The following is a 25,430-nucleotide window of genomic DNA, read 5'->3' on the forward strand; positions in this document are numbered from 1 at the left end:
TAAATAGACATGACAACAAAATGCAATGGATGGTCTTTGATTGGATTGTGGATCTCCACCCACCTCCAAAAAATAAGAAATTACTATGAAGACTATTTTAGGATAATTGGATACAATTGACTAAGAACTATTTATTAGATAATATTATTGTATCAATGTTAATTTTTTCAATGTGGTATTGGTATTGTGGTTATTTAGGGAAATATTCTTGTTTTTACAAGATGTGTGCTGAAGTATTGAGGGGTAAAGTGTCATGACACCTGCAGCTTATTTTCACATGGCTCAGAACAAAACATAGACAAAAGATAGTAGATAGATAGGTAAAGCAAGTGTACAAAATGTTAACAATTGGTGAATGTAGGTGAAGGGAATATGGGTATTCATTGTACTTATTCTTTTAATTTTTCTGTAAATTTAAAAGTTTTCAAAACGAGAGGTTAAGTTAGAGAAATTCACAAAAATAGACAAAAGGGAGAGGGCAGGTCACATAGCCCAAAGATACTTGGTTACCTCTTCACGGTGAAATCACCATAGTCATTAGCTCACTGACTAATGACCTCTTTGGAAGAGGGGGAAAAAGATTGAAAATGATTATCTACAAAATCCCATGGAGCTAGATAATGAGAACTGACTAGTGAAAATTAATTAAATAAAAAGAAATCTCAGATAAAATTATAGCTCAGTTCTCTAAGAGCCTATGTCCCTATTTACTCATTTACCAGAAATCTCAAGGAATAAGTTTCCAGATACGAGGCACATTTGGCTTAACTAAAGATGTAGTTCAAAAACCCAAGTTATTAAATGTAATTCACTTAATTAAAAGTTTGATTGGACTTACGGACAGCTGCAGTGTGTTTAAAATGAGCAATTGCAGCTTTTTAATATTCCCAGACTTTGTAGTGATTTATCACTGTAATTATAATTCATTGTTTCATGATGCTAATTATCAGAAGAATTAATACTTCAGATTTTCGTGAAATGAGGTGGGCCATAAACTCAAACTCACAGCACATTGAAAAGAGCACATTTCATCCCATGAGGTCACTTAACCCAAGCGCCCTTGTAGAGCAGCAGCATTTCTCCAGTGTGCGGGCCTACCTGTAACAATGAAGGACTCTCTCCATCGCGGTAGGGATAACGATTGGACACCATTGGAATAACTCCCTTTATAGCCAGACTGTCCAGCAAGTTTCCGAACAAGTATTTTCCCTCCTGAGTTATCGAGCACGCCACTAGGAAGAGAGAAAAAATAATTTTTGAAGAAAGAACAAAAAATATTGTTTGGCATGATCAACAGGCTGTCAAACCAGCCAGCATCTTTATTTAGAGATACGAAAGCAGCGAGATAAAGAAAAGGTTTATCTTGACCTGTAGCCCAACCACCAAGAATGGCACCTCCATGGCACAGCCCGGCATCTGACCTCCCAGGTGGAATGTCCATCTCTTTCTTGTTACAGGGCCTGATTGTTCCATCCATCAGGAATTTCTCTTTGCCACCATGCCTCAAATTTCTTTTCTTTGCTTCCCTCATTCCCACTAGTTCTTTTAAGTAAAACCTCTTTCCTGACAATTTCCAATTTGGTTTTGTGACATCACAGAATGATTCCAGTTATTTCAAAGGATGGTAAGACATTTTTAAAAGCAAATTGTTCCTTTTATTTGGAGGTTTTAGATACTGTTGTGACAGCAACTGACATATCTACCTCTTTCCTTCCACGTGAGACAGGGGTTCCCTTCTGGTTCCTAAATATCACTTTCACATTGTCATTTCCTTGCCCCAGAGCCTAAAATGGCTCCTTTGGGTATCTGTGATTTATGGCATGGGGGAGCTAAACAAAATACTTATATTTGTTCCCATCAACACCCTTCCTTTCCTCCAGGAATGAGAGTTGCTGTTTCCTGCTCTTTCACCTTCACGGTGAGTCAACAATTTTCAACATTCAACTTCCCAATGACCCAGAAGGAAAGAAAATGATAATAATACTTGACATGTAAAGCACTTAATTGCTTTAAAATCATTCCTACATACAGTATCTCACTGGGTCATCCCAGCAAACCTATGAGTTGGAGTGGAGGGAATGCTGTTATTCCCGCTTCATAGAAACAGGCTTAGACAGGCTGAGTGACTCACTCCAGATCTTGTCACTAGTAAATTGCAAGGCAGGGATTTGAACCCAGGTCTAAATGACCTGGAATCCTGGGTTTGTCCCGCTTGGTCACAGTTGCCTCTCAGGACTCAACAGCACAGGCGTCCTGGATGCCAAGTCTTCATCTTCCTTCACTTCTTTGCGACCCAGCCCTCTCTTCCCCTGGGACCTCTCAGAATCCGGTTACCTCACTTCTCCCAGCTGCAGCCAGGCTGGTCCCAGCTCGCCTGCCGGACCACACGATTCCCACTCATGTGTCTGTTCACGCTGCTTTTTCGTTCTGGAAAACCTGGTTCCCCCTCCTGCCTGACCAGGCCTGTGCAGCCTCTAGGCGCAGCTCAGTTCCCAACACCTCCTTCTCCACAGAGATTCTGACATGACTTAGCTACGCCCCTTCCTAACAATGCCTTAGAATATTTTCTCACATCTGAGACTGATTTTATTTGGTCCTGTGCTGTTTCCTCAAAATTTCTTGAGTTAATTTTGTCTGCCATTTAGACTGGAAATTTTCTTATGGGAAGAACAATGTTTTAAGCTTCTGCATTGGAAGGCCTGTCAGTGGTGCGCGGTAGCTGCTCATGCTGGCTGGTGAAAACCAGCTGTTAAGCTTTCAGGATTGTACGAGCTGGTTCATTTCACATTGGTAGCTCAAAATCAGCCATGGTGGGGGAATTTATACCACCGAAATTGGTAAATCAGCACCCACCACCCGCTTTGGGAGAGCTGGTTGTTAAACATTCATTATCACACCACTGGCATAAGCTGAAATTCCTAATTATTAAAAAAAAAAAATTTATCCCATGGTCCCTTTGCTTATAATTAATGGGGAAATAGCAATAACTCTTACCTTTTTATTTTCCCCTAGAGAAATTATTCTGCCCTTGGATTTATATTCCATTGTATGGAGAAAATGTGTGTGTGTACAGGTACCGGCTCTTGTTTAAGAGTCAGAAGCACTGCAGCTGCCATTCAGAGTAAGGAAAGGGTTGGGGCCTGTGCTGAGCTTCGTTCGGGCTGTTTGAAGGGAATGAGGAGGGCCCAGGGGGTTCTCAAGCTGGCCTAGGCTGCGGACATCCTTGTGAGGGTTATGTAAGACCGAAAGCCCAGACTTTGGGAAAGGTGCAAATGCAGAACTATTGTGTTCTCGTGAGATTTTCCCGTTGCAGGTGAGAGTGAAGCCTCATCTTGTGGGTGGACTGAACTGGAGGATGTGGATCTTCATAGAAACATCAGTGGTCTGTACACTACAGGAGGCGATAGCAGTCCGTGGAGGCGGGATGCGCAGGAGACTGGACCACTGTGGGATGTGTGAGAGGAGGGAGAGACCCTGAAAGAGGCTGTGGTTCTACTTATACGGCAGATGGAGGCTCAGAGCCATGGTGATTTGGAGAATTTATGTAAATGTGACCGTATTTGTATCCTCACTCAGATGTAGGTACTTCATATACATTCTTTGAAGGAGCAAAACCAGGTCCACTTCTTTGCATTCCTCGGACGCCCTGCATGATGCTGAACATGGCCTCGAGGTTTGCCTCCTCCCTGACCCGGAGAGTCAGCTTCTTGGCTCGGAGAAAAGGGACTGCCCACTTCTAGGCCAGGTTTTGAATGGCTGCCATTCTCATGGTGGGCATCTGGTCAGAAATCAGCGTGAAGAGTGCTCTGCATGGAGATGCCCTCTTCATCGCCCATCTCAGAGAAATCTCCTCTCTCCCCAGCTCTTGGGCCCACTTTAAATACAGAAATTAGTTCAGGGCAAGACTGAGCCAAAAAATGATGTCTCAGATATGTTCATTATGCCTTTGGTTTGAAAGAATCAAGGAAATCACTCATAATAAGACATCTGATTATGATATATTGTATCAATATTAAATCCTTTAAGCTAAATCTGAATTTCTAAACCAAAGTACGCTCTCTCCAGGTTCCCCGTTCTGACTGTGGGGGACTCTGGCAGAACAATGACAAGAAGTCCCTCAAGCACTTTCTACTCATGTTCTCTGTCTTAAATCTTGCCTTCTGAAAACAGACTCGTTCTGTTTGTGAAAAGCGGAACTGATAGTATCCAAAATTCATAACTGTTTTCCCTTAAGACATCTATTCATCCTCCCCACGGACAGTGATATTTCTTTCCAAATAGTTTCCCACTATATCGGTCACTGGTCCAGGAAGCTACAATGGCACTCAGTTGCTCAAGTAGCAAATCTTGTTTTTTGAAACATTCAAGCTCTCCTCTGCCCCTCTGCCCTCATCTATATTCTTCCCAGCAAGTTCCCACACTCCAACCCAAACACTAGCATTGCTGAGTCCTACTCCTTGTCAATGCCCTTATTTTCTCCCCAAAGGTGTGTCTGTCCATCATAAAGCCTTTCCCAACTCTGACTGCTCCAAAGTCTACATCCCCCGATGTCCTCTCTTGGTACACTACACAGTGCTGGGACCCCCTAGTTCTCGTGTAAATGTATCATCTGGGTGCTGGGCTGGAACTCAGGGAACACGAGTTCTAATCCTGAATGTGCAGCTAGCTAGCAATTTAATTAACTTCCTTATGCCTCAGTTCCTCTTCTAAATATGGAGATGCTAACAGCAGCCTCATAGAATTGAGACAACGCTAGAACAAGAGAATCACAGTGTCAGGGATTGCTGTCATTATGATGACATCTTTGGTGAGGTTGAATTGACTTGTGTGGCTCTGTACTGCATAGGAACATGGAAAGGCAAGAGAAAGGCAGCAAATGCCAGAGGAGGCAAGTGCCGACCATATCAAATCACAGTTGGAAAAATACAGGCAACCTTAAGACAGCCTCAGCCTCTGCAGCAGGTGTCAGTGTTTACACAGACACAGACTGGAGGGTGCTGATGGTTGTGGAGCTGTTTGGGCATGCACATGTGTGTGTAAATCTGTGTGAGAGCATGCACACGTGTGCAAGTATGTGTGGGAGGCATGCATGTGTGTACAAGCACATGTGTAGGGGCATGCACGTGTGTATGCAAACAGTTGTGTGTGGGCATGCAAACGTGTATTCTTGCATATGCACGTGTGTGGAGATTTGTATACATCTTTCCTTTTTGCATGAAATTGATTTCAGGGTAAAAGCAAAATATTTTTATTCCATAGTCTGTTTAAGAAACAACATTTGGTGGTGTTTTTCTTTTTTTTCTTTTTGTTTTTTTTTGTGAGGAAGATCAGCCCTGAGCTAACATCCGTGCCAATCCTCCTGTTTTTGCTGAGGAAGACTGGCCCTGAGCTAACATCTATTGCCAATCTTCCTCTTTTTTTTCCCCTTTTTCTCCCCAAAGCCCCAGTAGATAGTTGTATGTCACAGTTGCACATCCTTCTAGTTGCTGTAGGTGGGATGCCGCCTTAGCATGGCCAGACAAGCGGTGCGTTGGTGAGCGCCCGGGATCCGAACCCGGGCCGCCAGTAGCAGAGCGCGCGCACTTAACCGCTAAGCCACCGGGCCGGCCCTGATGGTGTTTTTCTTTAATGTTCCACTACTTATCCTTAAAGGAGACTTCATAGTCCCACTCCCATTAAAAAACCAGTTAGCTCATCATCTCTCTGTGATGATGGGGAAAAGAGGAGTTTGCCAATAAAATCTACTACTAATCCTTAAATCCTATTTTATGCATAGATTTTTTTCTTACTGCTTCCCCAAATTTCAGAGAGTCTACTGACTAGACACCTTGAAAGGGAATGAATTTCACATCTTCTCCTCTCTCTGGCAGAGATACAACTGAACAATCAACTGACTGATGTGCAAGTAAAGAAAGGGAAAGAGACACCAGAAGCCTGAATAATTCAGAAACTTCATCCAGGATCCAGTAGCCAAGCATTGACTCAGAAGCCAGGTCTCAAAGCAGCGCTGGGTGGTGATTAGGAGTGTGGGTGCTGGACTTGGGTTCGAGTCCTCACTCTGATACTTTTTAAAAGTGTGGCTTAGAAAAGCTATTCAACCTTTCTTCATCATTAAGACGTGGATAATAGCAATGGATACCACATATGAGACTTGTGAGGATTAAATTAGATAACATAGTTGAAATGCTTGACACCTACACAGTAGCCCTACTCTCAAAGATATTAAGTAAACATACATTTCCCTGTGTTTTGACTCCAAGCTTAAGCAAAAGAGGTTGAGGATTCTGTGAAGGTCACTTTGCCTCTCCCCATTTAGGCAATGACTTAGTCCAAAGCATGTCATACCTCCTGTCCTCCTTCCTGGATCCCAAACCAACAGCTGACCAAGCAGTGCCACCTGTCACCCTCCTTCTCACTTTTCCTGTTCCCATTTGTCTGCAGGCCATCACCATAGCTGTGACATTTCTTCTCCAAGCTCCTGGACCTTCCTCAGTCACATTTCTATTATTTCCTCGCTCAGCACATACAGGTAGAAAAAAATGCTTTACGTCATCAAGAGCTTTGGCTTCCTTGTCATGAACATGAAAGAGGAGGATTCTTCTCCCCTCCCCATTAAGCTATAAAGAGAAGTCAGTCCTCCTTTCTGCAGAGCGCTGTGAAAGAAGATCCCGGACCACGCACGGCTTCCGGCTCATCCCACGGCACAGGGTTGCCAGAAGAAATACAGGATGCTCAGTTAGATTTGTACATTGTTGCTTGCTAAATCAGGCAACCCTGCACAGGGGGCTCCCTGCCCACACCCTGATTGCTAGTTATTAAGTAGCTCAGAGCCACCCACCTGTGAATCGCAGCGCCACACACGCTGGAGTAGGATGCATAGACGTCCGTGCCATAGACGTGGTATCTGGGGTCTTGGCATCCTGCTGGACATTTCACAACGAACTCAGGATTGATTATCTTCCCAGCTTTGACATCACAGTTGATCTGAGGCACAGCTGGGAATGCAAGATGAGGTCAAAATTACACCTCACGGTATCAGCTTATACATGGGGTGCCTCCGTTAGGTCCTAACTGTTCATTTACTTAATCTCTAAAAGCCAAAGCCTGCACTGACCCTGGATCCCTTCCATATAATGAAGGCAAAGATGTAATTAGGACATTCCTCAGACAAAAGGAACAACAATGACCATCCATTGCATTTAACCAGCTGAGAGCAAAAACAAAAGGCTCATTCCCATGCTTATTTGGGCAATCAGTTTATCGAAGAAGAGAACTCGGGGAAAAGACCCACCTCCTGTGGACAGAAATGTCATCCTGCATCCATGGCCAGAGAGCACTGGTTTCTCAGGCGCTCTGGAACTGGCTCAGGGAAAAAGACAACTCTCAGACACCTGACAGGAGGAAGGAAAGGTATTCCAGGAAGGAAAATGAGGGAGCCTGGGCCTTGGTGTCAGGAAGGGCCTGGACAAGTTTGGCCTGCTGCAGCAGAGGCCCCGTGCTGGTAAAGGAGGCTTGAGCGCTTGTGTTCTGTGTGGGATGAGGGACTCGATGGAAGGTTTTTGGACATGGGAGATAGATAAGGAGAATGATCTTTCGTCTTCGTCCTAGGGAATGGGTCCTAGATCCAGGGTCAAGATGGAAATGATCTTTTCTCATCTGCCTCAATGCTTGGTGGAAAGCTGGGCACTCCCCTGCTGAGCATCCAGGGGAAGCTCGTTCATACTTTCCTCCCTCCTTTTCGGCTTGTGACTGCCACTGCTGGGCTAGCACTATCCAGCAGGCAAGTCTTCTGGAGCTGAAAGCTTGCCTGAGGATGAGGTGGAGCAGGTGCTCTAGTGGCAGTACCTAAACCGGGGTGCAGCTGTATCTTCCTTGAAGAAAATTTCCCTCAAAAACTCCTGAAGGAAAAGATCTCCGTGATGATACTATGATGGTGCCCTTGGAGCTGGGAATGTATTCCATTCTGGGCCCCATACTTGAGAAGGGACTCTAAAACATGAGCACAGTTCAAAGAGTAAGCAGGCTCAGGAGGCATCTGGAAACCACCAGATGTGAAGGCTGGCTGGCAGAAATGGGTTGTTTGGCCATAAGAAGGCAAGAATTTGGAGCCAAGCTGTCTTTACAAGTAGGGCTCTTGTGTGCTAGGACACCAGATGGCCGAGCTAGAACTAAAGGGTAGACTTTCTATAGAGACAAATTTTGCCAAGAACTTTCTAGTAATTGAAGTTGCCCTTGAAGGAATGGGCTGCCTCATGAGCAGTGACTAGGCTGGAAGTATGCAAGTAGGGATTGAACCATTGAAGAGGAGATTGCTACATTGGGTGGGAGGTAGAAATAAAGCCCCACCCAGTACTAGGAGTCTGTGATTACATATGTGGATTCGGGATCTCTGCCAGGCCACCCACCCTGTCACTGGGTTACTGAAATGGTCTCAGAGTTGTTAATGGCTTCCAGCTGTATCCAAAATGCACACTTTTTTTTTTTTTTTTTTTAACTCTTATGTACCCGAATGGAGCAGAGTTGCGGCTCACTCAGATTGGACAGAGAACTGAAGTTAGAGCTCTTGCTCTTTTCTTATCTACCCCTCCCAGACAGCCAGGGCGGGGCCAGCCTGGGAAGTCCTTCTGCTGGGAGCCCAGGGGCTGAGTTTGGTCACAGGCTAAAACAATTTGTGGTCTACATTAAGAAGTGGAGCACTATGCTTAAGACAGTTTTGCGGTTTCGTTCTCCCCGCCACAGGTTGCCTCCTCTCCACAGTTATTTTCTTTTTGTCTTTCAGTCTTTTAAACTCTGATACTCAAGGCTGCACTTACTATTTTGAGACTTAGAGTATTTTTTTAAAAAGGCAGTTTTGGGGCTGAGGATGCCAGTGTAGTCTCTCCTTAAATTAGTTAATTGTCTGATTCCTGGGTGTAACTGAATGCGTTCAGCTCTCCTCCCTTCCGCAGATCACTCCCCCACTCCCAAATGCATCTCCTCCCTTAGATGCAAAGAAAATGAAAACATTCCTTCTTGGTTCTTAGTTATTCGAAATAGGAGGTGACAGGCTCTGTGAACTGGGATTCAACTTGGATGTGACACTGGCTCCCTAAGATTTTGGATCTCCTGGCAGGCCCACCCAAATCTTCTGGAGTTGAGTAAACAGGGTCTATCTAGAAGCTTAATGCGTGAGTGTCATACGATGATCAAATCTGTTGAAGGACTTCAGGGTGCACACAGCACGTACAGTAGGATTTTCCATGAAATAGTTGGTTTAAAAAGACCAGGGGAAAAAATGTCACATGGGAATATTTTGCTTCCTGCTAGTCAAATTTTCCCCCTTCCTTTATGGGACATTTGTTTTTGTTTCTTTGTTTGTTTTGTCTTGTTTTTACAAAGCCCTGGGAAGTACCTTAAATAGGATCTGCTTTATCTGCATCCAACTGGATTAGCAAAATTGGTGAATTAACTTGTCCCACAGGGGGGCAAATGAAATCCAGCACATACGCTCATGCACTTGGGAAAAACAGGGTGCAGGGGCAAAGTGGGGCTAAAGGTCAAATATTTGTGAAATTTATGCAGAACATTAAGCTGGAGAGAGGGAACTAATTAGAATTTTCAGAGTAATTGCCAAAACACTGGAAAGTGTAATGTCTGAATCTAGCCGGGGAGAAGCAGCCATTTGCATCTTTTGGGCAGCTCTTCTTTGAGCATATGGAAACTGTGGTTTATTTTTTACAGTATTCTCCTAGTTATTTGTGGAGTAGTCTGTAGCCTTCCAAGAATCTTCCATCCATCCACGTAAGGCCCCAATGAAATGGTTTATCTTTGCATTGCCTCTGAAGACTTGAACTCTTCAATGCTGACAGCTTAGGTTTTCCTTTTCTCTCTTTCTCTTTTGTTGCTTAGGTTCATTTTATTTCCCTTCCCCCTTCTCTGAGTTTTATCAAAAGTGCAGAAATAAGGCTTCCTTAAGAGAACAAGTCAAAATTACGGCAGCTTAAGAAGCATCTTTCTCAGGTCTGAAGGGAGCAGGAAGACCTTTGGCAAATGCCGAAACAGAGTCGGGTGGGCAAGGATGCTAGGTCCCCACTATTAACCTCAGAGGAGAACTTATTTAGATGTCATAAAAAGGTTTACTCCCAGGAACATTTGGAGAAAGCAAGAAGAGAAACTTCCATTTCTTCTCAAGTGGACAGTTGCTGGTGCAGAGGGAAGCCCTGATCTAGCGTCACTGAGATCCTGGGGGAGCCCAGAATTGCTTCAATGGAAGCTTTGCACAGAAACCTGTTCCTTGCCCATCTGCTCTGCTTCTCCCTCATGTGATTCCTTAAGGTTACCTGTAATGCCTTCTCATGGTCACTATCACTTTCATAACAGAGCTCACATTAGAGCATCTCAGAATCTGCCACGGATTCCTTCCCAGAGGCCCTCAGCACCAGCCATAGGGCGAAGAGAAGAACCATTTGCAACCCAGACAGTTAGAACTAGAGGATGCTTTAGGTGCTGCTCGCTGAGGTAATGTGTCTGCTGTATTGATCTCAGAGGGGTCCTGGGCCAAACTGGTACTGTTTGAGCCACTATTTTCATGCAAAATTGGAATCTTAGAGTCAGAACTGCAAATGTTTCTGCTCTGTGTTGGGTCTCCTGCCTGGTCTAATAACAGAGTGGTTATCGGGTGATAGCACATACAATGAGCTAATGATGTAGCAAGCCAAATTGAAGTGTATACTCTGCTTCTTATTTTGCCATTCATCTTTTCAATGATCCCGGGCAGGCCACATTTTTTCCTGAAAACAAATTTCCTAATCAATTAGAGAAGCCATTGTAAGCTTGCCTCCTGGCTGTTAATGAGGAAGAATTATGATAACATAAAAGCACTTATGCATAAATAGTTTTCATATTAACCTTGATTTTGTTCGACTATGATATTCAACTACAGTACAGTTCTACTTTTAAGAGATTTATGCAAAAAAAGTTAGTTTAATGAAATTAAAATGACCATTGACACCCAGTGACCAGGTCATGTTAATTCTTCCTTTGTAGCGACTTCTTTTGCAAAGCACTCTTCTCCATTTTTCTTAAACAATCTTTGATCACATTGAATCTTGGCTCAAACACCATCAATAGCTTTATGTTGCCTTGAGGAAAAATTCCTAAATCCTTAAATCCCTTCCACAGTCCCCTCCATGGAGCTTCTGGGTTTGCCAATACTGTCCCTGGTACATTTCAAACGCATGTTATTTGCAAACTTGGCCTGTATCATTTTTCACACTTGGAACCCTTTTTCTTTTCATCTGTTTAAATGCTACTACTTTTTCAAGGTCCCAGTTCCAGTTGTATCTTCATTCATCTGCTGGAATATACACATCACGAGGGCAGGGATTATTGTCTGTTTTGTTCACTGCTGCTCAACAGAATGTCTGCCGAATAACTGAATGAATGAACGAAACCAATCCATTAGCAAGTCCTGCTGGTCTTATTTCCAAATCTGCTATCTCTCTCCACCTCCACCTTGAGCCACGTTACTGACATTTCCTGTCTGGACTATTAACACAATAGCCTCCAATCTTGTCTTCCTTCCATGGTGTGTAACCTTTGCCCCAGTCCTTTCTCCACTGAGCGGTCAGTGTGATACTTTTAAAAATGTAATCAGATCTTATCATTCTCCTGTTGAAAATCCCTCATTGGCTTCCTATTGCCCTTAGGATAATGTCCAAACTCCTTAAAATGGTCTATTAGGCTCTAACGGACTTGGTCCCTGTACTCTTCTCTACTTATTCTCGTACCACTGTTACTTGGATGATGAAAGGTGCCAGCCAGCAAAGGCCTGGGAGAAGGACCTTCCAGGCAGCAGGAAGAGCCAGGGCAAAAACTCTGATGTGGGAATGGGCCTGGCGGTTTGAAGAACATCAAAGAGGCCAGTGTGCCTGGAGCAGAGTGAGTGAGACAGAAAGAGGTCCGTGACGGGGTCTGGGAGGTCAGCGGGGTCAGATCACATGGGGACCAGATGAAGTAACAGTTCTACTGTGACCAAGAGTCAACAATTGCTCTTGGTAGAACTCTTTTCAGGACTGCGCAATATTCTTTTCAGAAGAAATTTCTTGACAAGCCTACTTGGGATAGAGACTGGGCTCCCAAGAGCCTGCATGAGGCCTGAACTGTTCAGACAGGCGAAGAGAAGAGCCTACCTGTAAAATGGGCTTGTATATGGGAGAGGGAGGGTGGAGTATGAGACAGTAAGGGAGAGAGGGTGAGGGTTGGAATGAGGTGCTGGTGGAAGAAGATCGTGCACTCCACAAGCTGACTCCTTCTGCAGATCCTTGAAAGTCTGTAGTAAAGGCTCCAAAATATGACAAAATGTCAGATGCAGGGAAGTTTCTGGTAGGAGCTAGTAAAGTAGCTGAGTTACAGGGCAGAGCAGAACAGGAAGGCCACGGGAACACAGGAGGGGCTTCATAGAGAAAATCATGAGGAAGTACATTGCAGATCCTCCAGAAATCATGGGAATGGCTCCAGACTTTTAAAAAGGTTGTCGAATTGGTATTTACACAGGTTTAATCTGACTTCTGAGGATCCACGGTGGCCCAGCTAACATTGGGATGGCAGCACTCTAGATGATGAAACTACAGCTTTGGTCAATGGTGGGGCTGGATTTGAACCCAGATATGTCTGATTCCGACACTATACTACACTCTTGCCTGAGCCAAGCTTTTGCCAAGAAGGTGTGCAGCATTAAAGGTTAAAGAAATATTTTCCCTGGAAATAAAAGATTTCTCAAGAAGAATATATCCAGCAACAGTTGAAGGAAACATCAAACATGGAATAGAAAAAGTTGATAAAGACAAACCCAGTAAAGGACACTGGCTGCAGCAGACAACTCTGAGCTCAAGCTTTCAGCAATTCAAACTCTATAAAGGTTGGTCCTTCTACCCAGTGTTCTTGCGAGGCTTGAGAAAATAACTCCATCCATACTCCATGGAAGGATGTGACCAAGCAATGATTGGATAACAGAGATTAATTTACCTGTGGCAACACAGTTTTTGGGCAGCCACAGAAGTTTGTGACTCTAAAACTAACCTATTTTTAGTTTATAAAGGACTCTAAAACACATTCTTTCACTTGATCCTTACAAAACCCGGAAAGTCATATTGTCCTCTCATTTTCCAGACAGGTAAGTTGACTTGCTCAAGCTCACGTACCAATTAAGTGGTGGACCCAGGACCAGAATTCAGGCCCTCTGGCTCTAAACCCAAAGCTTTACGAGCTCCGCCTGGTTGCCTCTTCCATAACTGAAGAGGAGTCAAATTGTTGCTTCCCTACTCTAACCCTACAGGGCTTTTCTGAACTTGAAGATCGCTGACAACCACCAGCGGGTGAATGCAGGATATATCTTGCAAATAGTTTGTGGGTATGAGTGTGTTTGTGTTTGTGTGTGTGTACACATCTGTGCATTTTTCCCAAATACCTGCAAGGCAATTCTTCTAGTGTAATTTTCCCTGCATTGTTTTCCTGTTTTTTCTGAGGATTGCCATGGTATAGTTTACTCAACTAAAAATCTGCAGCACAGAGAGAGTCTGTCTCCCTTCTCACCCACACCTCAGAAGGAGGGCCAGAAAGTTAATCTTCTTCTGTTTTCATGGGCTGAGAGAGGGCACACACACCAATCTGTGTGGAGAACACACTGGTATTGGCACCAGGTGTCTAAGAAGGAAGCAAACACTGGGGATTACTCACAAGTTGCTATAGCTAACAACGTGTGACTCTCCTCAAGAAGCCGTGTGCATGTTATACAAAATCCGACAACCACAGAGTTGTATATCTCTTCATCAGTGTCCAACACACAAATAACCAAGTCCCAGCACAGTGACCTCCTCATTCCTGAGGCAGTATCTCTGGGAATCATCCACCCTTTCAAGGTCTATTGCAAAAATCTTTCCATGCCTTACAAGGTATTAAGGTTAACTTATTGGAGAGAACTGTGAATTAAAGGTTGTACATTTCACCCCAAGTTAAGACTATTTCAACAGACTCCAATGGAATGGAAATATTTCAGAATGTAGCTTCACTGCCAGTGTGGAACATCTTGCTGTAGGTTACCTTGCTGATTGTTGTCTTCATCATGTAGATTTCCTGCTCAGAAAACTCTCAGGGGTCCCCACCCTCTAAAGAATGGTGAAGAACAAAGCTTCTCAGACCGTCGTTGCCTGGTCCTCACCCACCTTCCAGCTGCATCTCCCATGACTTCCCCATGACTTAAACCCAACCACACCACTCACTGTTTCCTGACCTCATTTTCCACTTGCTCCCCAGGATATCTGGGCTTAGTCCACCTAGAAAGCCTCTGCCTGTAAAATTCTACTTATTTTTCATGTCCTACCTCAAATGCTCTTCATGAAACCAGTATGAATCCTACTGCAGACTCCTTGTTATTCTTATGTAGCATTTACCCCAATTTGCTTTATTTCATGGTGTTTTTTGTTGTTGTTAATTTGTCTGTCCATTCATCCACCAAATACCTGATAAGCACTAATTATATCTTCATGGTGCTTTTGGTCTAGTTGGGAAGAAAGACTGTGTAAAAAAGCTCTTATAATAATGCATGATAAACATATACTAGAGGTATATGTTTATATATACAGGTAGCAATCTAAACTAGTTTTAGATAGCAATCTAAACTAGTTTTATGTGTGTATTGGCAATGGGAGTTGGGTCCAGGAAGGCTTTCCTTTGCATGCATTTATTTTATCTTACACAAATTGGATGCTCACTGAAATCAGAGACTTTGAGAGATGAATAGCCAGTAACGTGTTGCATGGAGTTCATCGTCATGGCTCTCACCTATGTAATGCCAGCTCATCTGAACCCACCTTGGACTAAGGCCATTGCTTCTGGGCCTCTTCTGAGGCTTCCTTATATGCAGAAAAGCTATTGAGGAGAATTTACAACTTCAGAGCTTTTCTCTCTCTAGCACAGACACTCTGCCAGGCAAGGACTGTTCTAGAGTCGTTGGTGGACATAGTTTATGTGGAAACGTATGATGGGTTTATTACAGTGTGAGCTGAAAAGCTCCTGAGTTGAAGAATAGGCCTTTTTTTGAATGTGTAATCGACACATAAATGAAGTCAATCCTTAAAATTCATAAAGTATCATGACTGCCTCAGGATCAGAGTGATCCTGAGCTATGAACACAGCTAAACCCTTCAATTGTTGTTTGGAGTTAGATTTGATTTGATTTAGAAAATAAGGTGATGTGATAAGCCAAGTGTGATGGAGTAAAGTTGTACCCAATACCACCTTGTATGCGGAAGCACAATATTAGCGTGGGATGAATGGTCGTGTATAGGTAGGGGGAGTAGAGCTGGAAGAACTTGTCCCATTTCTTTTCTTCATCTTTGCTTTCCCTTTTGTAAAACCTCCATGCCAGGTTATTTTCAACATGTACTACCTTCTTGGTCCAAAGGGCCCCAGTGGAGCTAAGCAATGTCCATGAGGGCCACTGGGGGCCATTGGCAGACCAAAGAAATGGAAAGAAGGAAAAGGAGATGAGAAGAAAAGGAAATGAAAAAGAAGAGAAAGTAGGCAGGAGAGAGAGCGACAATTACCTAAAGCAACAGTAACCATGTGTGTAGACAGAATAGATGCACTGGAATGGCGTATGGTCTCAGCCCAGGCCGAAGGATGATACAAGTGCTGTTTTCTCCTTTTCCTATCTTCCCCATATCTCTTCTCCCTGATTTCCTATTTGGTAAACCTTCATCATCCAACACCCTTATCCGCCTCCAGGCAATAGATACTTCATTCCTTAGTCTTGGCTAGCTTGGGAAGAGGCATTGGAAAAGCATTTGGGGCTCAACCTCACATAGACCTGAGTTTTAAATCTGGCTCTGCCAACTCGTGGCACCGTGTCTTGGGCACTAGATCCTCAAGAATCGAGAGGAGTGCCACATGTGCAGTAGGGGTCAGAAAATTGTCCACCAACTAAAATTCTCAAATTACCTCCTCCTTGTTACTTTACCTTCAGTCCTCGGGGTGGTGAAGACTTTTAGTCTTGAATAAACACTGGTGAAAATTGAGGGCTGGTTAGAAGAGAGGTCAGAGGGCACTGAAGAGAATCTGTGAGTTCACATTCATATCTGTAAGCAGCCCCGATCTTGGTTATCTCTCTAGGCCGCCAGTTCTCAAATTTACCTGGCATCAGAATCACCTGGAAGGCTTGTTAAAACCCAGACAGCTGGGCCCCACTCTAGAGTTTCTGATTGGGTGGTCGGTGGGGGAGGGACGGAGGTAGCGGGGGGGCAGAGGTCCCAGGCGATGCTGATGGTGTTGGTCCAGGAAGGTGCTTTGAGAACCACTGACCTGGTCTGTTCTCACACTGCAGCCGAAGGGATTTGTACAAAGCTCTGCTTTTATGATTTCACTTTTCTGCTTAAAACCCTTCAGTAGCTCTCTGTAAGATATATTTTGAGGTGTCAACTGTAAGAGTAAAATGATAAGCTTTCTTTGTTTGGCAAAGGGGAGGGAGGCCAGTGTCTCCCCTCTTTCTCCTCTTGGAGTGTCTCCTTGACCTCAGCATAATAGGCCCATCATAGGCTGACCTTTTGACTTTACAATGCAAGGTTTCTGGCCTTCTGACCCTTGGATCCGTAAATACTTCCCTCCAGAAGGAGCTCGGGGTCTCCAGCTATACAAGAGACAATCACCAGATGGGCGCATTTATCTCCCAAGGAGATAAGGAAAGTTGTAATTGTTTTACTGTATAAATTTGTGTGAAATTCTTTCCAGACTTGGTAGACGCTTTCCTCTGGCCTGTGCACGCATGGAAATCTGTGACGCTTACTCACTAATAAATTGTGTTCACTTTCTTCTCTCTTCATATGTTGGTACAAGGGGGTTTCTATGGCAGAATTGTTCTATTTCCTTAACACAACCCTAACCACTTTACTCTTCTCTGAAGACCACCTGCCAGGCCAGGCTGATGGAATTAGATTCTGTCTCCCAGGAACTTGGGACCAGGACTGAAAGAGATGCTCTGCACAGAGGGAGAGAGGGAGACAGCGAGGAAGGCACACTGAGGGACACAGAGGCACGGATTCTTGAAGCCTTTCCCTCTGGGGCACAGCCCAGCGAGTTCCATCTGCCCTCTCTGCCTTGTATTCTGCAAGCTACTCCGTGCCCTGCCCAAATCCCCTTTTGGCCTTGGATTTCTGCTAATTGCAACCAAAATAACCTGCGCTGAGATACTCCCCATTGCCCTCATGATGAAGTCCAGATTGCTGGACACGGTAACAGAGGTCTTCACAATCTGGTGCCTGCTTAGTCCTCCGCATTCACCTCCTACTCCATATTTCAGTCATTTTGAACTACTTTTTAGTTCTTTCTACTCTTCATGCCTTGGGCATGCTGTAACTCTCTTTTCTCTTCATCTTTACCTGGCCAATCCCTATTTCGCCTTCAGATATCATTGTAGGTATGTCACTTCCTCAAGGAAGCCCTCCCAGATACACAGCTTCTACTGCATATTTTTGGAGTACTTTTAGCTCCTGAGTCCTAGCACTGACATAAGACATCATAATTGCCTGGTGACTTGTCTTTCTTCCTCCCTAGATTTTGAGCTCTGTGAGGGCCAAGACTGAGTGTTGATTGCTGTTCTATCTGGGTGTCTAAAACAGTACCTGGTACTTGGCTGGCCCCCAATAAATACTTGTCAAATGAATGAAAGATGTGCTGCCCTTGCCATCAGTCACCTACTCCAGTGGCAGCTTGACAACGTTAAATAGAAAAAGTGAAAATGACTTGGGCCTCAAGTTATAGACCATAATTTGGAAATACTTATGAGGTAAAGAATCAGATATGGCCCTGGTTTGAGAATATCCTATTATTACCTCCATTGTATCTTTTTCCCTTCTTATTTAATGATTGTGCCAGAGTCTCTAATTAGAGAAAAGGCCTCATGCATTTATCCATTCAAACGTGCTGCTTCGCTAGGGAGATTTTGAGAATAAGGTTAGAATTTAGCACATCAGAAATTCAATCCATTTGAGATCTCTCAAAGAGGTTTGCCCTTGGGTCATTTAGCACAGACATTCATAGTCACTGAAAGCTGTTGTCATGGTAATCATGGAACCTTTCATGATTTTTGTGTATCAGTTAATGAAGACACTGGAAACAGCCCAAAGGAATTCATACTTGGGTGTGCATTTGTCTCCATATTAACCGAATCACTGTTTTGAACACACATCTGCCCCTGAGCCGACTCTCTTGGCTCTTGGTCCTGACAGGAATAAATAAACAACTGATTCCTTTTTAGTATTGCAGCCTAGGAGGCTGTGGATGGCTGCCCTTTTGGTCTCATTTCAACAGGAAACCCCACATGGACGATTTAAAGAAGCAGAAGAAATAAAAATGGTGTGTGAAGCAAATTCTTTCTTTTATTTCAAACTATTAATGTTGCTGATTTTAAGGCGCCTAAATTTAATGCCTTAAAGAAGTTTCAGTTGTGGAGAGCACAGAACATTGACTATATCTCAAGTCTTTATTTTATGGTCTTTTATAAATACACCTTAACTCAAGCCTCCATCCAGTGTGCAAATTTAGATGCAGATATCTCAGTGTGCTCACAACATCTGAAGATTGCGAAGCTTCCACAAAAGCCCGGACTGACTACATTTACAGGAGAGGGAAAGAAACTTCAGTCTTATTTCATTAAGCAACTTGTTTTTGGATTTTTTGTCATCTAATCTTAACCGATATACCACCCAAAAATGAAATCTATTTTTCCTCTTTCCATTGATTGGGTGTGAAACATCATGGGCTTTTCTGTGAGATTTGCCTTCTGATTCCAGGGCATGCTGGAAGGTGGGCAGGTTTGCTGGACCTTTGCATTAGCCCAACTGAATTTCCTGGTATGGGGAATCAAGACAGCATTTCAATGGCAGGAAATTACCTACCCCAGCTTAGCCATAGAGACATAGTTTTGCCTGATATTTGTATGTGCATTTTGAATTATTCTAGTGTAGTGGAACTACATATCTTTCACCCTAAAATCAGGACTCCCATCTCAAATGCTTTTTGGAATGGGGTAGGTGAAAAATAAGAACCATTACTAATTAGTCTGAGTGCAAAGTAATTGAGATAAGTCCAAAAAAAATAAAAACAAAAAAATTACCCAAATTATCTACGACAAGTGTAGCAACCTTCCACACAGGAGATTCAGTCTTATATCAGTGAGGAATTGTAATTTTACTTACTGAACTTAGGCCTTTTAATCTTCTTTGTCATTTCTTTATTTGAATGTATTCCAGTCACCAGCAAAACTACATGAAGAAAATACAAAAAAAATCTAATCAATCTTATTTCACCTAAATACTTTCTCTCTTTTGACCCTTATATTTGCTTTAATCACACATTCAAGGTGAAACTAATTTTCCCTTAAATTAAGGTTGGGGAAATAAGATGTATGGTTTGTGTACTTTTCTTAGCATCTGCTGAAAGGGCCTTTCAAAAATACTTTTTGGATACCTGTCCTCTGTGTTGTCATCTTTAAATTTCACCACACCAACCCTACCATCTCCATTTTCACGAGGAGGTCATGTGGGCCTGGAGAAGTCCACTGATTTGCTTGGTCCCAAGTATAAATGATACAGGTAGGATGAGCACCCAGCCCCTTCTTGTGCTCTTTCCTCTGTTCCACACTGAGTTTCCAGATGGCCAATTTCCAAATGGCCAGAGAACTGCGTGCGCATGTGTGTGCATGCGTGTGTGCCAGAGGGGGGTGCTGAATGGAGGGGATATGTAAAAAGCCTCAGAGGAGGGCTGTCTGGGAAAGGAAGACAGGGAGAAAGGGGACTGTGGAGAAGAGAGAGACTCGTCACAAGGTGTGTGGTGTGACCTGAGGGTGCCCTGACGTCCCTTCCAGTAGCGCCTGGTCTGTGACCCACAGAGGCCAACAGCAGGTAGCATTTTTTTTTTCTTTTTGGTGAGGGAGATTGGCCCCGAGCTAACATCTGTGCCCATCTTCCTCTATTTTGTATGTGGGATTCCACCACAGTATGGCTTGATGAGGGGTGCATCAGTCCGTGCCCGGGACTTGAACCTGTGAACGCCAGGCCGCTGAAGCAGAGCATATGAACTTAACTACTATGCCACTGGGCCGGCCCCCTCAAACAGCATTTGGATACCACTCTCCTTCAGGAAGTATAACAATAAGGGAAAAAGGGGGAACTCTTCATCCTTTATAATTTAAAGTCACACTACAAATTTGAGCCTTGTGTTTTAAAAAATAACATTGACCAATTTTTTCTTATTACCAAAATAATACATTTTCCTTGTAGAAAAATGTAAAAAACACACAAAAAATGCACAAAATATGAATGAACGTTAAAATATAATATTTTCAGTCTTTTTCTAAATGTATATATGCATTCATACAGGTACTTTTAAACAAACATTTGATCATGCTCATACTGTTTACAATGTTTTATAACTTATTTCTACTTGAGGATATATACAAACATTTTTTCTCGTCATTAAATGTTCCTCTCACAATAATTTTAACTGCCTGCAAAGTATTGCAAGGTATGGATGTATCATAATTTAGCCTTTCCCAATTTAATATAAAAAGCTTCATTTTTGCACCGACCCATTATTTCCTTACAATAAATTTCTAAATAGGATTTCTTGTCTGAAAGATGTCCACTTAAAATTTTGATCTATATTGTGAAAATTTCTCATAGTAATTTTTTTATTGTCAGTGTCTGAAAATGTTCACTTCTCTGTTCCTACAGTAATTCTACCCATAGACAGAAAAGCAGTGTTTTTCTTTCAAAGAGCTAGTCCATTCTCTATTCTTCCTTCCTTTCCAGGCATTTTTCTTCCTTACTCACTCAAAGATGTACTGCTTTAACTTACCTGTATTTTAACTATTTTTTTGAGAAACCCACTTTCTGGATGGGGTTGGGACACTGGAGGTGAACTTGAGGCAATACAGTAATCAGAATAGGCATTTTATTTCCTAGTTTATGCATTTGTTTTTTTAACAGAACAAAGATGCTTGGTTTAGGCATAAATGTTCTTAGGAATTCTTGAATTGGAAACTATCTTTGAAGGAAAAAGTGGCGATGTCACCAAGTGTCTTGTTAAGAAAATTTTTTTTTATCTTATGATTATCTAGCTAATCTTTGCCAGTGATGCAGATCCCGAATTATCCTGTTTTGACCGTTAGTGTTAGTTGAGGCCTGGACAGTTGACATAGCATGTCTTGCAAGAATAGGAACATGAAAGAGAACTGAGTGAGAACCGAAAGTCTAGCCAAGTAGAATGAAGGCTGACATTTTTAGATGTTATTTACTTCTGGGGTTTGGGTGGGTGTGAGTGTCCCGGAGGTCTGGTTTTTATAGTCGACTCTGTGTCATTTGGCTCTGCAAAGACCACATCTTCATTTTGTACAGAAAAATAAATAACTAGAACCCTAGAATATTTTTTAAAACAGGTACTAAATGAATATATGCAAAAAATTAAGCAAGTTAAGTAGAGAGAGTAAGTGAAATAGTAATAAATTTGGGTATCAATTCTTGTAGAACACCAAACACTGTCCTTCTGGGTCTCTGCGCCTGTGGCAAGTGGTTTATAAGTCTTAGTATCATTAGGACTATAAATATTTCAGTAGGACCACCCCATCACCGCATTTGCTCGCCCAAGACCCTCCAGCTGAAAACATGCATAGCTGGGTTCAGTTGTACAGTAGTAGTTAATAGAGTCATTATTTTCAATGGTACACAGAGGCCCTCCCCTAGCTTAGATGCTTGTAATTAAAGCTCCCCAGAAACCACTCCTCAAGGGAGGGCTTGTCAATAAGGCCTGCAAATTTGCTCGTGCCCTGGAGCAAGTCTTCATTCCTCATCAGCAAGACCTCTCTTGCTATGCTGGAAACGGTGAATTGCTGTTAACTGGGTGAGAGAAAAATCAGTCTCATGTTCCTTTTCTTAGGAAGCTGGGCAGAGCACCGAGATGGCTGGCTGGTGCTCACTTCAAAGCACAAAGTGGAACACAGGTCTGAAACCCAGTCCCTTCTGTGGAAGTAGTGAGTTATCTGGCTACTGACACCATTAGTGTCTAGAAGGCTTGAAGAAATTAAGTCTAGAATCCAAAGTTCTGAGGCCATCATGATTTACCAACTCTGCAGCAATGCTTCTCAATTTTTAAAAATTCAACGTTCCAGTTTTGAATAACATGAAAAGTTCTCATTTTTCGAAACTAGTGCTTGAAATTTCAAAACAAATTAAGTATTAAAATTACTTTTTCAAATAAAAAATTTTCCCCCCACTTCTCTCTCTCTTCCTCTCTAGTATGGTGATCGGTACAGCTAAGATAGCTGAAGTGTAATTGTTTTAAAATTCAATTTAAATAAATTATCATCCAGATATATAGATGGAGAAAATACAAATAAATTGGCTTGAAACAATGTAAATCTCATTAATGATAAAAAATGCTAGCTAAAGCAAAATTATGGGATATTTTCCCATATCATGTTAATAAATATTGAACACAAAATTATACTTAATCCTGGCCTGGATTTGGGATTAGGGCATTCCGGACACTGTTGGTAAAGTCTAAGCAGGTGGAGTCATTCTGGAAAGCCATTTGGTAATATATTTTAATAGCAGTAAAAACATTTACATTCTTTATCCTAGAAAATATAACCCCAGGAATATACCCCAAGTTATAATCAGAGAGATAGACAAAGATTTATGTAAATAGTGTTCATTACAGCAGTATTTCTAATGACAATTTGGAATAACGAAATTTTGGAAATGTCCCAACAACAGGGGAATCCTAAGCATTTATTACAAATGATGTGTAGAAGAATATTAGATGACCTGAGAAGTGCTCGGCTCTAACCTTAAGAGTGATTCTGAAAAAATTTGAACATATGCTGAAAGAAATAACTGGAACAAATATACCAAAATGTTAATAATGATGGAATTATAAATCCTAGTTTATATTTTCTGTATTTTTCCCATTTCATAGTGTGTTCCTTATATATATTCTATATTTTATATAGAGTATGTTTCTTTTCTAATTAGAAAAAGACAACATAGCTGTTTTTTAATTTGGTCACATTGAAATCATATAGACTATAATAACAAAAAGTGCTTTCTAAAATGATTGGCTTGTGTTCCATTGTACTTGTGCTCCAGTTTTCCTGTCAGTAATGAATCATCATCAAAATCCATCTACTTTCAAGAAAAGACATTAAGTGCCAGAACATCTAATCAAAGATCAAATCAGTAAGTACTTACTGAATAAGCATGAAGTGTCTAGAACTTTTATAGGAATGCCTAATTCTAGCCCACGAACTTCTTGTTAGATCCTTTTAGAGCCTCTCGATACTAACTCAGGCGGTGTTGACAAGGACTCTCTTCTTGACCGAACTGTAGTCAGGCTCGTCTAAGCCCTCTTCTCAACTAGGCTTCGAGTTTGGGCTTCAGTGTTCGTCTTTGTTGGGCCTGCGTTGCCCAGTTTTAGCAAGTCCTGTTTAGAGAGAATCCCCCACCCTTGGCATCTGATCACCCTGGTCTACCTTTAGCAAGAATCCTGTCAGTTTGATTTAGCAAGTACCCCCCTACCCTTGATGTCTCGTCTTAGTAATTTCCATCCACTGACCCCTGAAACCGGCTCTTTGGATACAAATCCCCGCTTTCCTTGCTGTATTTGGAATCGAGCCCAGTTTTATGCTGAGGTCTCCTTTCCCCTATTGTACTAGTTCCTGATTAAAATCTGTTTTTAAAGCTTTAAATACTGTCCACCTCTGGTTCTTTTTAACATATCCACGATGCCTTCCTGAAAACCGATTTATAAACAGATCATTTTAAAGCAGTTCAAATTTCCCACATGCTTTAATTTGGGATTACGTACTCAACGAAACATTTAGCATCAAGTAAATCAGAGCTTCATAGCGAAGACAGGACAACTTATTTTGTACAATCACATAAATCGTAAAATTATGCTTCAAATCATACAATATTAAAGCTGGGAAGAGCTTTGGAGGCCATCACTTTATTTTATGGAAAAGAAACCAATGTCAAGGTTAACACCTTGGCTAAAGCCGTGGTTCTTTGTGGGCAGAAGTTGGGACCAGAATGCAAGTTTGCTGGCTGCAGCCTTCGTCTCCTTATTCCGCTTGCTCCCCATGAGTGCAGTCATGGTGCTCCAATGACAATGGGCGGCATAAAACTCTGCCATTTCATAATTTAAACATCTCTAAAACAAACACGCTGGCTCTGAGATATATTAATTAAACATTTAATTGACATTAATTTAGAAGGCTTTTGAGGCATCATTGGATGGCTCTGTGTGATATTGTGATTTATAATAAATATATATTTTGGTCCTCTGGCTACAATTCCCGGCTCACAGCTACCAAATCCTTTGGAATTTCCTGAGCTATAAGAACAATGGGAGCATCTTTTGTTATAATACCTGGTTTCTAGTCCTCAGTTCCTGAAATTGCTAAAGAGCCATAAAGGTGAATGGGTGTCTCGTTATTCGTTATGCATAACAAGCCCTCTCAGTCACAACTGAGTTTATGTTAATGAGGTGATTTTGGGGAATCCTTTAAAGATGAGGGGGCTGGTTGCCAGGGGAACCAACCATGAACAGAGGGTTGGAACTTTCAGTCCCATGCCCTGATTTCCTGGGAGGGGAGAGGGGCTGGAGGTTGAATCAATCACCAATGGCCAATGATTTAATCAGTCATTTCTATGTAATGAAGCCTCCACAAAAACCCAAAAGGATGAGGTTCGGAGAGCTTCCATGTTGGTGAACCAGAAGTCTTCCACGTGCCACCACGCTGGGCACCAAACTCCATGGGGACAGAAGCTCCTTTGTTTGGGACCTCACCCTATGTATCTGTTCATCTGGCTGTTGATTCATATCCTTTAATACTCTTTGTAATACACTGGTAATTTAGTGAGTAAACTGGTTTCCTGAGTTTCTGTGAGTGACTCTAGCAAATTAATCAAACCCAAAGAGGGGGTCACTGGAACCTCTGATTTATAGCCGGTAGCTCAGAAGCACAGGTGAATTTTTGGTTGGCATCCGAAGTGTGGGAGGGCAGTCTTGTGGGACTGGGCCCTTAACCTGTGGAATCTGATGCTATCTCCAGGTAGATGGTGTCAGAATTGAGTTGAATTGTAGGATACCCAGCTGATGTCGGGGAATGGCTTGGGGTGGAGGAAAAACCCACACATCAGAAGTGGGCACAGAATTGGACTCTGATAACTTAAAAATCCAGCATCCCTAAGGAGAATAACTTACTTAGCCATATGTCTTGAGTGCCTATGAGATGTGCTGAGCACTGGAAATGCAACAGTGAGCAAGACACAGCTCTTGCCCTCATGAGTTCACAATTTTGGGGGAGCCAGATTAATGACAGGTGAATGCCATGCAGC

At 42.5% G+C, this 25,430-nt stretch overlaps 1 protein-coding gene across 1 annotated transcript in view; it reads right to left on the reverse strand.

Moving 5' to 3' along the window:
* The window catches only part of VIT (vitrin), a 101,874-nt gene that overhangs the window by 51,726 nt on the left and 24,718 nt on the right, over window positions 1-25,430 (reverse strand). The window contains exons 3-5 of the mRNA XM_058550670.1: window positions 19,230-19,295; window positions 6,839-6,995; window positions 1,099-1,232 (exon numbers count right to left, since the gene is read on the reverse strand). Of these exons, the coding sequence (XP_058406653.1) occupies window positions 1,099-1,232; window positions 6,839-6,995; window positions 19,230-19,295 (357 nt within the window). The remainder of the gene's footprint in view (window positions 1-1,098; window positions 1,233-6,838; window positions 6,996-19,229; window positions 19,296-25,430) is intronic.

This window comes from Diceros bicornis, chromosome 12, assembly GCF_020826845.1.
Source record: "Diceros bicornis minor isolate mBicDic1 chromosome 12, mDicBic1.mat.cur, whole genome shotgun sequence".
NCBI lineage: Eukaryota > Metazoa > Chordata > Mammalia > Perissodactyla > Rhinocerotidae > Diceros > Diceros bicornis.